This window comes from Rhinolophus sinicus, linkage group LG10 (genome assembly GCF_036562045.2).
Source record: "Rhinolophus sinicus isolate RSC01 linkage group LG10, ASM3656204v1, whole genome shotgun sequence".
NCBI classification, from domain to species: Eukaryota; Metazoa; Chordata; class Mammalia; order Chiroptera; family Rhinolophidae; genus Rhinolophus; species Rhinolophus sinicus.
This window is the reverse complement of record NC_133759.1, coordinates 57,130,062-57,146,524: the sequence shown is the minus strand read 5'-3', so window position 1 is coordinate 57,146,524 and position 16,463 is coordinate 57,130,062. Positions and strand designations below refer to the sequence as shown.

Below are 16,463 nucleotides of genomic sequence, written 5' to 3'. Positions count from 1 at the left end.
TTATGATTCAGTGAAGGAGGGTGGTGATGGTTAATGAGATCAGTATATTATTCCACATACAACATTTTAATTTTTTTAAATCGGGAGTGAGAGAGATGTGATAATAGACATGTGCTGCAAAAAATGTTTTTGCCATGTGTTAGCATAATGAAGCTGACATTTTGTCAAATTTTCTTTTCATACAGGGGTATGAAGTATATTGCAGGTAAGACACAGGTTGCTAATTGTGACATGAGTATTATGAATTGTGTGATTTTTGAAAGCCATTCATCAGATAAATGTCTGTTATTTAATTATTTTTTGAACAGGAGATAGAAATCAAAAGGAAAAGATTGTCATTGGAAACAGAAATAAAAAACTAGAAGTATTGACAGTAAGTACATTTTGAGATCCCTCTATAGTAGAAGAAAGGGCACTACATTTTCTCATAATTATTGTTCAATGAAAAGTTCTTCCATATAAACATATAGTAAATCTACTCAGGCATCATAGAAAGGAAATAAAATCATTTCGATTTATCTGCTTCTGTTGAATTTCTGTGTATTACAAAACTGGGATTTCAGGTCTAGTCTTAGAATCTGGTTTCGGTCAGAATTTGCCTCAAATATTGTATGTGTATTCAATAAAAACAACTCTCGACAAATGGAAATCCAGCATTATCTACTATTACTTAAAAATAAGATCTAGATTTGAAAATAGATTGTTATATATGATAGAACTGAATAAGTTTTCAACCCTGGAGTTTCTCAGCAGATGGTAAAATCTATACCCTAGAGTATCTGAAATCTTAAAATTGGGTGAGGCTCATCATTAAATCATCCATATAAACAACTGTACAAGGGTAAGGTTGGTTCCAGGAAATATAAACGTGGAAAAGAAAAAGAAAGGGCATTTTCAGCCTTCATCTCCCCTTTTTTGTCTCCATCTGCTGCCCCATTTACCAAGGACTTTCCTATCTGAGTCCTGACTAACCGTGACATTATTTCATGAGCTGGTTCTCTTTCAATGCTCCTTTCCCCTACCTCTTCCTTTATGAAACTGATGCCCGCCAATCTCTGTATTAGTTTGCTAGGGCTGCCAAAAATAAAATACCACAGAGTGGGTGGCTTAAACAACAGAACTTATTTTCTCCCAGTTTTAGAGTTTAGAAGTGTCAGATGAAGGTGTTGGTAGGTCTGGTGTCTTTGATTGCTTTCTCTCTGTGTCCCCTCTCTGTGTCATCCCTCATCTGTTTTGTCTGTGTCCTTATCTCTTGTTCTTATAACATTAGTCATATTACATTAAGACCTACCCATATGACCTCATTTTATTTTAATCACCCATGTAAAGGCGCTGGCTTTACATATAGTCACATTCTGAGGTATCAGGGGTTAGGGCTTCAACATACAAAATTTGAGGGAACACAATTCAGCCCATAACTCCTTCCATCCAAGATAAGAGACTTCACATCAATAAAAAGATCTGAGTTGAGGGAGGGCAGGGTGGGCAGACCGATGTGGAGGATGGGGCTGGCAGGAGACAAGAACAGCAGGAAAAATTTGAACCCAGGCTTCCAGCCCTCTACACAAGAATGATGAGGTAATTTCTAAGAATTCATCTGCTCAAAGTACTCACCACAGGTCAAAACTAATTTATCAAGCTGACTCCATTGCTAACATTTTGTGCTTTTCATAAGGAAACCATTGTGTACGAGACCATATTTGATGGAGAAGCTGTTGATCCAGGTATGATGTTTAAGTATCTTTTGAGTTCAGCCCATTTTGCCTATTTGGATGCTACACTGTGTGAATAAATTACTTATTCATTATGCTTTGCATAATAAGACTCTGTCCTAAAGTAAACATTTCAAGGGCCAGATAGGTAAAGTAAATGATTGAAAGGAGCCATATAAGACAGTAAGTTCAATCATCAATGGCATTTGATGCTTGGGGATATGGCTATTACTGGGCTCTGTCAGATTATTGCCACTTTGGGAATAGGCCTGGAGTTGCCAGAATTCTGATACTTAAAAAGAAGTTAGAAATCCAAGTTGTTACATGAAATCTGCCCATTTAAAACATACAGGTAAGTAATTCGATTAAAACAAACTCCATTGTACAAGACAAGTAAAATACGTTTTCCCTCCTGGTTACATATTTTTGTGTACACTACCCCAGGACTTACTGGCTTAAAACAACAACCATTTTATTATATCTCACAATTTTGTGGGTCAAGAATTTGTGTAAGTGCCACCTGGACAATTCATTGGCTTTATGGTATTAAAAAGGACTTTAATGGTATTCAGTGGGCAGCTGGTCTGGTCTGGTGGATCCAACATAGCCTAACCACACGCCTGACAACTTGGTGGGTGTAGTTGCTTGGTTGTGCTCAAGCAGTTCCTACCTCCTCTTCATGTAATCTTGGGGCCTCTTCATGTAGTCTCTCAAGCAGGATTAGCTGAACACCTTCTATATCAGTTTCGATCTCCCAGAGGGAGTTCCAAGAAATAGGAAGGTGAGGTTGCCATTTTCTTGAGGCATGGGCCTGGAAACTGGCACAACGTCACATCTACCATATGCTACTGGTTAATCCATTCAGTTTACCCAGATTTAAAGAGAGAAGCATATATTCTACCTCTCCAGGGATAAAGTCAAAGAATCTGTGACTATCTTTAATCAACCACAACATCTATAGGTTATGGGTTTGCAATTCCTGGTCTAAAGATTTCCTTTATGAAACTTGAAATTGTATAACAGATCATATCTCCATTTTATAAGCTTTCAAAGACTTTTCTCTATTCCATGCATTTCTTCTCTACAGAAGGGGCAGGAATAGGATATCACCAGAGGTATTTGTAAAACCCTGGATGTAAGTTAGGAGACTTGGGTTTGAGCGTTGACATAACCACTAACACGCTACGTGAAACTGGACAAAGTACTTAACTTCTCTGAGTCTCCCTTTTCCCAGCTGAGAAATCAGAATAATATTGTGGGCTTTGCCTGTTACATGATGGTTATGATGTTTAAACATGAATGTAATGAACATAAAAATTTTTTTGTAAAGGGTCATTCACATGGGGTATTAGTCACAAAAAACTCATTGGCAATAGAGCAGTTTGTGACCCTTTACAGCAAATTAAGTGCTGGCAGCTCTGGATGTTTTGGCATGCAATGATTGATGCTTTATTACTGACCTCCAAGCTCTCCATAAAGAAATATAACCACTTATACTAAATTGAAAACATACTGCTTATATCCTAATTTAATCTATGTTTAATCTGAGTTCCAGTTTCCAGGAATTCTTGAAAAGCAGACGTAAGCACTTTTTTGAGTGCTTACATACACCACATCTGCCTTGTCTCATTTAATCCTCACAACAACCCTATATTGGGAGTGCCATCAGGGTCCCCATTTTATGGACATTGAAACAGAGGCTCAGACAGGTTATGCATGTGTTTAGGGTCATATAGCATTCTTCCTTTTCAAAGAAAAGAAAGAAAGGAGTTTGGTGGAGCTCTACTGAACAGAGACTAAACTTAATGGTGGTAGAACAGAGGCAGACCAGGAGGAGGTAGGTAGGTACTTGGCTACAGAGCCGTGAGAACACTGTTGTATGCCGACAACGGGAGGAAGTTCTGGTACTAGACCTCCAGGTGGGAGAATGGCAGAGCGGCCTGTAGCAGACCTTCATAATCATCAGGTTCTTCTTCTACTTAGCTATTTTTATTAATCAAATAATCAAAATTACTATATGATAATTCTTGATTTCCTCTAAAGTATGTAAAAAATGTGCATTTAATAAATACCTGTTTAGTACTTGCAATAGAGCAGACTTATTCTGAGCACTTTATAATTATTAACCTATTTAATTTTTATTGTGTTAAACACATAAAATAAAATTTACCATTTTAACTATTTTTAGTTGTACCATTCTGTGGCATTAAGTACATTCACATACTGTGCAACCACCACTCCCTTCCATCTCCAGAACTTTTTCATCCTCCCTAACAGGAACTCTGTGCTCCTTAAACGCTAACCCTCCTTCCCTCTGCCTCTGGAAACCGCCATTCTACTTTCCGTCTCTATCAGTTTGACTATTTTAGGTACTTCCTATAAGTGGAATCACCTGATATTTATCCGTCTGTGACTGCTTCATTTCACTAAGCATAACATTGTCAAAGTTCACCCATCTTGTAGCATGTGTCAGAATATTCTTCCTTTTTAAAGCTGAATAATATTCCATTGTATGTGTTTGCCACCTTCTGTTTATCCATTGATCCAGCAATGGACATATGGATTGCTTCTACCTTTTGACTATTAAAGCTGCAGTATCACCTATTTAATTTTAACATTTTTGCTTACACACTGAAAGATTTTATGTTTAATTATACAGTTGTAGACTTATTAAAACATGTTATTAGGACAATCCTAATATTGAATCATAGCGAATATTTGTTGAATTCTTAGTATGGTGAAATGCTTTTACATCATTTCTTTATTCTCATAACAATTTTTGAGGTAGTGACTATGATCATTATCCTCATTTTACAAATGATAAAACCAAGGTACAGAGGGACAAGGTCCCCCCAGGATCACAGTTTGGTGAGAGGAAAGAGTCAGGATTAAAAGCTACCGGGTTTCCCTGAAAATAAGACCTAGCCAGACCATCATCTCTAATGTGTCTTTTGGAGCAAACATTAATATAAGATCCGGTCTTATTTTAATATAAGAGCTGGTCTTATAATATAATATAATATAATATAATATAATATAATATAATATAATATAATATAATAATATAATATAATATGTTATAATACCAGGTCTTATATTAATGTTTGCTCCAAAAGATTCATTAAAGCTGATGGTCCAGCTAGGTCTTATTTTCGAGGAAACACGGTCGTCAGTCTGACACCGGAACCCTCACCCTAACACTAGTCATGATATTTCTTACCACTGGCCTGGTAAGAAGCAGTGTATTAATAAACACTGGGCTCTAGATTGCTCCGTTCTACAAAACACAACAATACAAATACACAGAGCCTAATAAAGGTAAACTGTTATGGTCGTTTTTTGCCCATTCAGCATTTGACTGATACTTATCACCTTTGGTCTTCTCAATTTGAGGACATAGTTACTATGTGTTTAGAATGACGCAGTTGGCTTATTTTGAAACTGGATGTTTGATGCCTGACTCAGCAATTAGTTTTCAAGTTCTAACATGCACTATTGAGTGATGGTATAGATTTTTTTGGTAGAGGGAGGTGTTTTTCAGGGAAGTGCACGGTCTACCCTAGCACAGTGGTCCTGGCACAAGAAGCACATTTCAAGTAAAGTATTTTTGAGAGCTGACACTTAAAGAAGAGAAATATTTTAAAATAAAAATAAATTTTGCTGTATGTGTTGGAACATACAATCATTTATTAAATGTTCTGTGGAACTCAGAATGTGATGCATAAGGCATCATTTTATTCATAAAGTCTAATCAAAGTAAAAGAAGACATGGCCCCCTATCCTAGGTGGGTAGCATTTAGAGCTCTGTAGCTGAATTCCCCGGGTTCAAATCTAGGTTTACCACTTATAAATGGTGTGGCATTGACAGTTACTTCACATCTCTGTGCCCATTTCCTCAGCTCTAAAATGTGGCTCAGAATATGTATGTATGTCACAAGGATGTTGAGTAGATTAAATGAATTAATATATGAAAACAGAGTCTGGTACATAGTAAACACTATAGGAGTCAGCTATTACTATGTATTGCTGTTATTATTATTACTTTTATTTTAATTACATCTTAGACACCTAAGAAACAACAGTTTCTTGACTTCCTACTATATCAGACCCTACTTACCCTGCTTCTTTTCCCTTGTATATTATTATATTTCATTATTGTTTCCATAAAAGGTGGCAGAATAAACCTCAGACACTGTGTAAGGCATATCACTTGAGGGACAATTACAATAATAGTTTGACATGTTCTTTTTTTAAACTTTTGATTTTTAAAATAATTACAAATTCAGAAGAAATTGCAAAAACAAACAAGCAAAAAAATACAAGAGAGGTACTCTGTACCCATCACCTAGCTTCCCCCAATGCAACAGCTTTTATAACTACAGCACCAAAACCAGGGTATTGACATTGGTCCAATAAAATTAACTGGACGACAACCTTTAATCAGATTGACCCAGTTTTTGCATGCACTTATTTTTTTTGTCTGTGTGAGTAGTTTTATAACATTTACTGTGTTTCCCCAAAAATAAGACCTAGCCAGACAATCAGCTCTAATGCGTCTTTTGGAGCAAAAATTAATGTGAGACCTGGTATTGTATTGTATTATATTATATTATATTATATTATATTATATTATATTATATTATATATTACATTATATTAAAGACCTGGTCTTATACTATAGTAAAATAAGACAGGGTCTTATATTAATTTTTGCTCCAAAAGACGCATTAAAGCTGTTTATCCGGCTAGGTCTTATTTTCGGGGAAACACGGTAACAACCACTACCATGGTCAAAATGGAAAACCTTTCCTTCACCACAAAAGAACTCTTGAGTGCTAAAGAGGCAATTTTTAATGCATGCGCAATCACATGCTGCTTCAAGTTGTTCTTTTAGTTTTTCCTTTGGTAACAGAGCAAGGCTTGATAAGAGAAGCAACTTGTCACTACGCTGGTTATATGGCAAATGATCAATAAACGCTTTGTGGGATGAATAAATGCTTTGTGAATTCATTATAATTCACTTTCTCTGTGTTTTGTGTTCTTCTCCGTGCAGTTTCTGGGAATGTGTATGAATATAACAGCAGAACAGGTGCAAGAAAGTGGAAGAAGCCCCCCAGCCACCAGGAGGAGTCCTTGGCAGACATGTACTCCCTCCCAGACACCCCCACTTCTGAGGAGCCCACATCCTTAAAAATTCCCATGCAGGAGTAGTATTTTCTTGTGTCTCTGAATGATTGCTTTTTTGTGTATGTCGCTGTCATGACAATTTTTACTTGGCAACCTAAAATTAAACTGTAGATGTGAGGCCAGCTGCTTTGTTTGTTCACAGCTTTTTGTAATCTTCCAGTTGGAGGTTCTGGGTGAGGGCAGCAGGACTGGTCAACCTTGAGTCTCTCAATATGCTTTGCTGAAAACTAGAGAGTAAACTGATACATGTTCACAGTTTGACTTTTCCCAGTGGAAGGTGTGCTTGTTACGACTGGAGATTTTGTTTTGCTCACTCCTGTAGTTCCAGCACGTGCTTGGCACATAGTGGGGACTCCATACATATTTGGGGAATAAATGAATTTGAATATATAAATTTAGATCTCTTGCCTTTAATTCAAATGGCTTATAACTCCTATGATCCACAGAACACAAATGGGAATTATCTTTAGAGAAGAACTTTTTTGGTTTCTAGTAGTCACAAAAATAAAGGATTTTTTTCAGTATTTTTGAAAAGCACAATTGATCTTGCTTTCAATTTTCTTTTTATAGCACCATGGAGAATGACCACCTGACATTTTACTTATTATTATTGATGACTTGTCAAGGAAATGTTGGAATCCAGTGTTTTGAGAGCTATGTACTTAGACAAATAAGTTTTTAAATACATATGAGCTCTCTGATGAGCTCCCTCCTTGGGTATCACAAGACATACGATAGCAGGAGACTAAAGGGTTGTTGATGGTAGAGGCTAAGCCCACATAGAACCCAAAACAGAGTTCAACTTGGGATACATTTTTTTTTTTTTTAAAGACTCTTATTCAAAGCAAAACACACCGTGAGCAATGAATTTGAGTCAGAGGATAACGGGGGCTTCGATGACCAGAGATGCCTTGATATTTATCCCACTTTGCATGTGTACACACAGATGATTCCTTTTCAGTCCAGGGACACCTATACCCCCAACACGAGAGAGCAACTGAACACAAACAGGCTCATTTTTTATTTCTGTCTAGCTCAGATGGCTTAATCCTCAGGAGACATTCTGGTGGGGAGGACATCACTAGGTTTGAAGTCTGGAGCTTGGACAAGTCGTGTAGCCCGTCTGAAGTTCAGTTTTCTTTTTTTAGAAAATGTACGCAATGTATGCAATCATTCTCATAATTTCTATCTCATAATTTTGTTGTGAGAAACAACATAAAATAATTGAGGTTCTACATTTGGCAGTGCTTTTAAAATTGTAAACATTATTTAAGTGTGAAACAGGGTTAGTTTTGTTAAGTCAAAATTGGCCTGTGAGAAAGCAGTGGCTTGGAATACAGAGAGGGTCACTCCATGGTTGTAAACCAGTCTACATTGGAATGGGTCAGTAATTAGCTTCACAACTTCTGTGAAAAGCGTGTACTGCCTTGTTGCAGATGGCATGATAATTCCACCAGGGGAGAGACTAAAGACTGGGAAAATGCTCTCCCCTCTCCAGCAAGACTCTCACTGGATCAATTACGATTAGACTGATGTAGATATGTGAGTCTCCATCTGCCACCATCTGAGCTTTTAAGAAAAAATAAGCATTTATAAAACTTCCTTCTCAAAGTCAGACCTGGATCAATTACTGTTGCATCAGCTGTGCCAAACCCAAGAAAAATTGGTAAGTTGTGTTAGCTTTCCTTTGTTTCGTTGTTTTGGGTCTTGGTTTCAGATTTGGCAAGGAGAGAATGTATGCACTGGAGACAACGGAAGAGTTGTTTAGGAGGAAGCAAAAGAGGGCTGCTCTCAGGGGCACGACTGTAGAATTTGGCCTCTCTTTTGGGTCATAATCAATTTGCCTTCAAACTCTGGATGCTTTTTTCTATTTTACCAACAAGCTCCAATTTAACAATAATGATTGTTTTCATTTCCTGAGGCCGCCATAACAAATTAGCACTAACTTGGTGACTTAAACAATAGCAATTTATTCTCTTATAGTTCTGGAAATTGGAATTCTAAAATCAAATTTTTGGCAGGGCCATACTCCCTCGGGAGGCACTAGGGGAGAATCTCTTTCTGGCCTCTTTCAGTTACTGGCGGCTGCCCTCGCATTCCTGGGCCTGTGGCTGCTTTTCTGTAATCTGCGTCTGCCTTTACATCACTGTCTCCTCCATGTGTCTGTCACGTTTCCCTCTGCCTCTGTCTATAAGGACATTTGTTATTGAATATGGGGTTCCCTGCATATTCCAGGGTGAACTCATCTCAAGGTCCTTAACTTAATCACAGCTGCAAAGTAAAAATCATGTTCACAGGTCTAGGGATTAGGACACAGACATATCATTTTGGAGGGTCAACAATCTACAAACTATAATGATTTTAAAAGTCTTTAATATGGGGTATAAATTAATGCAATCATTTTGGTGAACAATATGACCATTTTAGTTTGTTTAAAAATATTTATTGAGTGCCCATTATGTACCAGGAATGTTTTAAGGCCTTTAATTGCATATTCATTGAAATATGTAGATGTCTTTGACCTGGTGCTTGGAATTTCCTTATAGATAGGTTTATAAAAGATCTATAAGATTTTTCCCCCTATGGCTGCTCATGGTTTGTAAGAGAAAAACAACCAGAATAAAATCAAAGTGTCCATTTAATAAGGGATTGGTTGGAAAATCACATCTTGTCCATATTATGGAATGTACTATGTGGCTATTAAAAAGAATTAGGCATATATCGGTATGGAAGATATATTAAATTATCAAGGTTGGTAAACTACAGAATTTTTATTGATATAAATAAATAAAATTAAGTGTGTGTGCGTGTGTGTGTGTGTGTGTGTGTTGGTATATGCATAAACTTAGGGGGCAGTGAGAAATCAGAGAGAACTGTTAATAACAATTACCTTTTCCAGAAAGTCTTGGGAAGAAAATGCAGAAGATGAGGGGAGATTTTTACTTTTCCTTTCACTATTTATGATCCATTGAATTTTCCAACCTTGTAATATGTTATTTTTATTTTTTAATAATGTAAGTAGGTATTATCTGGTGGTAAGACTTTAGGACATTTATTTCTTTTTTAAATACTTTATTCTAGAATTTTATAAGAGTTTGAGGATTTTCTTTCAAATCAATTTGAAACTAGGTTCAAATCTTTCTACTACTTGGGAAATTTTCTTCCTTGATTTGTATAACTATTGTTGCCCTTCCATCTGTCTCTTTTCCTCCTTTTGAAATTGATTATTCTCAGCTTAGGTCTCCAGGATTTAGTAGCTAAATCTCTTATCTTTTCCTCTCATGATTTCTAACCCATTGAAATATTGCTCTGCTTGTTAGAGATTTCTTTCAGTTGCCCTTCCGTGTCACTAACTTGGGTCTCACCAGTGACCACCCTCAATTTCAGCTGATATACTGATTTTTCAAGTTTTAAGATCATATTCTTAGTTCCAGGAAGGTGTGTGTGTGTGTGTGTGTGTGTGTGTGTGTGTGTGTACAGAATGTGTGCAGACATGCACATTATACATGACTCTAAGGCATCTTATTATCTATTTTTGTTGAAGTTGTCCACTTCAGTAAAGGCCTTTTCTGAATATTTATGCCTTTTTCCTCAGAGTTTCAGGTCTCCCTTAGGCTCTTGGGCCTCTTGGGTGCCTGGTCATTTCTTTCTGTCAGCTTTGGGGCTGAAGTTGAGTTGCTCCAGATCTTTCCGAGGCGATGGTAGAGGTACTGCTCTCTCTCCCCATGTGGGCTGACGGTACAGCAGATGCAAGCCATCTGATCTCCATGATGACAGGCCTTTGCTTGTCCTCTCCATTCCAGGGAGAGAGGAGCCTTACCCCAATGCTTCTAGTGCTTCCACAGGTCTTTGGGGGTCAGGGAGACTTGGCATCTCTTTACTGGCCAACACCCCAATCCCTCTGGCAGTGGGGAGGGGTCCAGTTATCCTGATCTCCAAGAGCGAGATCCTCCCTTCAGATCCATGCCATAGGGCTCTCCTACGCTGGCCACAATTCTCTTCTGGTTCAGAGGGGAGAAAATCCTGGCAGATTTTCAATCACTTTCTCCATGTCTGATCTATATACCACCTGGATCTGCCCCAGCACACCTACCTACAGATGCATGAGTCTAGCCTCAATGAGTAGAACTACCCAACCAAAGCCAGCCAACGTTAGTCAACCTTCAGCTGACCATCAGGAATGTAAACTCTGACAATAAATGATTGTTGTTAGAAGCCTCTGGTTTGTTATTCAGCAACAGCTAATGAAACCAGAAAGAAGGTAAGATGCTATCTTCTTATACTTTTCTCTGTATTTAGAAATACACACACAAAAGTTTTATTTAAAAAATTGAGACCTCCCCTAAAACATTCAAAACGTGGAAAACAGAGCTCTGATACAAATTTCATTAAGATGAATTTGTAGAACCTCAGAATTACTGGGACTGTATTTGGCTTGAGGATAGGAGCTGGGACCTACCCAAAGTTCCATTCCATGGTCCCTGGATCAGGAGAGGAGTCCAGCAAACATTTATTAAATAAATGACCTTCACAATATTCCTCGCCAAGTCCTTATCTGACTAATTGAAAAGAATTCCCTCTACGTTTCCAGTGCTGATCCTGGGTCTGCTTAAGTAACTTCGTGATGGGTCCTCACTATCTGACAGGCAGCTTTTTCCTTTGAGGAACAACGATAATTATAGAATTATTTTATTGAAGCAAAGAGGAAATCTAGTTATAGTGTGAAACTTGAGTTAAATAATTGAAAAACATGAGTTTTTCCTCATTAAGAATTCCCCTTGGATGGAACAGCATATTTTCAGTAGCTGACAAAGAAGCTGCTGTGGATGAAAACATCTGCATAATAGCTTCCATTCAGTATTGTTACCTTATATTTCATCCAGCTCCAAAATTATACTCCTTCATCTATAATAAATGATTTACTCTGAGTTGGAAAAAGCAAAATGATCCCTTTCGGATCAAAATTACCTAGGAATGTAATTAACGGCATCTCATTTTGTTAGCTCATCATCTAAACTCTCTGAGGATGGCTTTAAATAGGAAAAAATGGCAGTTTTATTATCTTCTTGATGTATGGCAAACATTACTTACTAGTACACACGGCTGTAGTGCCAGTCTAGACACTTCATTGGCTTTAAAACAAATTTAATTGGTGTTTATTGCTGTTAACAATAACATTAGATTTAAACAGTTGCTTATTTAACATTATGCAGTATCTTACCAGACACCAATCTACCTGGTTATAAGGAAGGATCGAGTACAAGGACTACCAGTTGAGTCCTCTCTCTGTCTCTTCCTTTAATTTTAAGAAATCAGTATGGAAGTTTCTATTCAACTTATATAAAGTGATTAGCAAAACATATAATGCATAGTAAGTGTTTGAGAAAAGTCAATAATTACAATTATTATAGTAACTGTTGTTACCATTACTAGTACCGTGTTTCCCCGAAAATAAGACCTAGCCGGACAATCAGCTCTAATGCGTCTTTTGGAGCAAAAATTAATATAAGACCCGGTATTACATGATATGATATGATATATGATATGATATGATATAAGACCCGGTCTTATTTTACTATAAGTAAAATAAGACCGGGTTTTATATTAATTTTTGCTCCAAAAGATGCATTAGAGCTGATTGTCCGGCTAGGTCTTGTTTGGGGGGAATCATGGTAGTAGTACTATTAGTATCACTAGTACTATTACTGCTATTAGCTGTGTGAGCTTTCCAGATCCTCAGTCAATATGCTAGAGCCTCAAGCTCTTCCCTACCTGCAAATTCATCCCCCTTCCCTGAAAGAATTGGGTTGTTGCACTCTAATTCAAGAAATAGCGTAACTAAGACAGCAAACCCTCTTCTTACTTGACTTCCAAGATCAAAGCTAGTGGAGAGGGTAGGTGGAAGCCCAAAGGCTCTATTATTATAGTACTGGGCTCTCCTAGCTGCAGCTGTAGAGACTAAAGAAGCTCATAGGCTGATGGCACAAACATAATTAATTGGGAAAAGCCAAATCCATGAGGAAGAAATGCAAGGCTTATGAGCTCAGGACTGAAATCATCCAGCGCTTATGGCTCACTCTTCTGTCATTTTCCAATATCCAGCCCCATGCTTGGCACATAGTGGGTACTTAGTGAGTGTGCAATAGACAAAAGGAGGGTGAGAAATTTCTTATCAGAAACCAAAGGAATGCTTCCAGGTTCATTCCAGCCCAATAGATAGTTACCTAGATGGCAGGCAGGTTCCATTCCTCATTTGACTTATATGTTTTGGGTTTTCTGTCAGATATTGCTTATTTTCATGTATTACTAAGATATTTCAATGATAGGCCTTCCCCATTGTGCCTGTTTCTTTCCTTTTTTTTTTTTTTAATTTATTGGGGTGACAATTGTTAGTAAAATTACATAGATTTCAGGTGTACAATTCTGTATGACATCATCTATAAATCCCATTGTGTGTTCACCACCCAGAGTCAGTTCTCCTTCCATCACCATATATTTGATCCCCTTTACCTTCCTCTACCACCTCCCACCCCCCTTACCCTCTGGTAACCACTAAACTATTGTCTGTGTCTATGAGTTTTTGTTTCTCATTTGTTTGTCTTGTTCTTCTGTTGTTTTTGGTTCATATACCACATATCAGTGAAATCATATGGTTCTCTGCTTTTTCTATCTGACTTATTTCGCTTAGCATTATACTCTCAAGATCCATCCATGTTGTCACAAATGTTTCTATATCATCTTTTCTTACTGCCGAGTACTATTCCATTGTGTATATATACCACAACTTCTTTATCTATTCATCTATCAAAGGACATTTTGGTTGTTTCCATGTCTTGGCCACCGTAAAAACAAAGCTGCAATGAACATTGGAGCACACATGTCTTTAGGTATAAACGTTTTCAGATTTTTTGGGTAGATACCCAGGAGAGGGATTGCTGGGTCATATGGTAATTCTATTCGTAATTTTTTGAGGAACCTCCACACTGCCTTCCATAATGGCTGCACCAGTCTGCATTCCCACCAACAGTGTATGAGGGTTCCTTTTTCTCCACAGCCTTTCCAACACTTGTTACTATTTGTCTTGTTGAGGATAGCCATTCTGACTGGGGTGTGGTGATATCTCATTGTGGTTTTGATTTGCATTTCTCTGATGATTAGTGATGTTGAGCATTTTTTCATATGTTTATTTGCCATTTGTATGTCCTCTTTGAGAAACATCTCTTCAGGTCTTCTGCCTATTTTAAAATTGCGTTGTTTGTTTTTTTGTTGTTGAGTTGCATGAGTTCCTTGTATATTATGGATATTAGCCCCTTATTAGAGGCACTGTTTGCAAAAATCTTCTCCCATTCAGTTGGCTGCCTCTTTATTTTGTCGATGGTTTCTTTTGCTGTGCAGAAGCTTTTAAGTTTCATATAGTCTCATTCATTTATTTTAGCTTTTACTTACCCTGCCTTTGGAGTCAAATTCATAAAATGCTCTTTGAACCCAAGGTCCATAAGTTTAGTACCTATGTTTTCTTCCATGCAGTTTATTGTGTCTGGTCTTATGCTTAAGTCTTTGATCCATTTTGAATTAACTTTGGTACATGGTGACAGACAGCAGTCCAGTTTCATTTTTTGCACTTGGCTATCCAATTCTCCCAGCACCATTTATTGAAGAGGCTGTATTTCCTCCATTGTATGTTTTTAGCTTCTTTGTCAAAAATTATCTGTCCATATTTATGTGGTTTTATTTCTGGGTTCTCAATAGTATTCCATTTATCTATGTGTCTGTTTTTCTGCCAATACCATGCTGTTTTGATTATTGTAGCCCTGTAGTACAAGCTAAAGTCAGGGAGAGTGATACCTCCAGTGTTGTTCTTTTTTCTTAAGATTGCTTTGGCTATTCAGGGTCTTTTGTGGTTCCATACAAATCTGATGATTTTTTGTTCTATTTCTTTAAAAAATGCCATTGGGATTTTGATGGGGATTGCATTAAATCTGTATATTGCTTTGGGTAATATGGCCATTTTAACTGTGTTGATTCTTCCAATCCATGAGCATGGAATGTCTTTCCATTTCTTTGTGTCTTCTTCAATTTCTTTCAATTTCACATAGGTCCTTCACATCCTTGGTAAAGTTTATTCCTAGGTATTTTATTCTTTTTGCTGCAATTGCAAAAGGAATTGTTTTTTGTATTTCTTTTTCTGAGATTTCATTGTTAGTATATAGGAATGCAATGGACTTTTGTGCGTTGATTTTGTAGCCGGCAACTTTACTGTATTCGTTGATTGTTTCTAATAGCTTTTTGGTGGAGTCTTTAGGGTTTTCTATATATAGCATCATGTCATCTGCAAAGAGTGATAATTTAACTTCTTCATTCCCAATTTGGATGCCTTTTATTTCTTTCTCTTGCCTGATTGCTCTGGCAAGGACTTCCAACACTATGTTGAAAAGCAGAGGTGATAGGGGACAGCCCTGTTGTCTTCCTGAACGTAGAGCAAAGGGCTTCAGTTTTTCACCATTAATTATGAGATTAGCTGAGGGCTTATCATATATGGCCTTTATTATGTTAAGGTATTTTCCTTCTATACCTATTTTATTAAGTGTTTTAATCATAAATGGATGTTGTATCTTGTCAAATGCTTTTTCTGCATCAATTGATATAATCATATGATTTTTGTCCTTTATTTTGTTTATGTGATGTATCACATTGATGGATTTGCGGATGTTGAACTATCCTTATGCCCCGGGGATGAACCCCACTTGGTCGTGATGAATAATGTCTCTGATGCATTGTTGTATTCGATTTGCTAGAATTTTGTTTATGATTTTTGCATCTGTATTCATCAGAGATATTGGTCTGTAGTTTTCTTTTGTAGTGTTGCCCTTACCAGGTTTTGGTATCAGGGTAATGTTAGCCTCATAAAATGAGTTAGGGAGTACTGTCTGTCCTTCAATTTTTTGGAACAGTTTGATCAGGATTGGTATTAGATCCTCTTTGAAGGTTTCGTAGAATTCACTAGTGAAGCCATCTGGTCCTGGACTTTTGCTTTTGGGAAGGTTTTGGATGACTGATTCAATTTCGTTACTGGTGATCGGTCTGTTTAGATTTTCCAATTCTTCATGGTTCAGCCTAGTAAGGCTATATGTTTCTAAGAACTTGTCCATTTCTTCTAGGTTATTGAATTTGGTGGCATATAGTCCTTCATAGTATTCTTGGATGATCCTTTGTATTTCTGTGGTGTCCGTGATAACTTCCCTTTTTCATTTCTGATTTTGTTAATTAGTGTCTCTCTCTTTTTATTTTAGTGAGTCTAGCCAAGGGTTTGTCAATTTTGTTAATCTTTTCAAAGAACCAGCTCTTTGTCACATTAATTTTTTCTATTGTCTTTTTGTTCTCTATTTCATTTAATTCTGCTCTGATTTTTGTTATTTCCTTTCTTCTGCTGACATTGGGTTTCACTTGTTCTTCTTTTTCTAGTTCTCTATGAGGTTATTTATTTGGGATTTTTCTTGTTTCTTGAGATAGGCCTGTAATGAGATAAATTTTCCTCTTAAAACTGCTTTCGCTGCATCCCAAAAT

At 37.1% G+C, this 16,463-nt stretch overlaps 1 protein-coding gene across 1 annotated transcript in view; it reads left to right on the top strand.

The window, feature by feature from the left end:
• The window catches only part of LOC109445755 (cadherin-related family member 3), an 89,365-nt gene extending 82,072 nt beyond the window's left edge, over positions 1-7,293 (top strand). The window contains exons 16-19 of the mRNA XM_019728383.2: positions 186-205; positions 309-373; positions 1,676-1,724; positions 6,766-7,293. Of these exons, the coding sequence (XP_019583942.2) occupies positions 186-205; positions 309-373; positions 1,676-1,724; positions 6,766-6,923 (292 nt within the window). The 3' untranslated portion in view covers positions 6,924-7,293. The remainder of the gene's footprint in view (positions 1-185; positions 206-308; positions 374-1,675; positions 1,725-6,765) is intronic.
• The last annotated feature ends 9,170 nt before the right edge of the window (positions 7,294-16,463 follow it).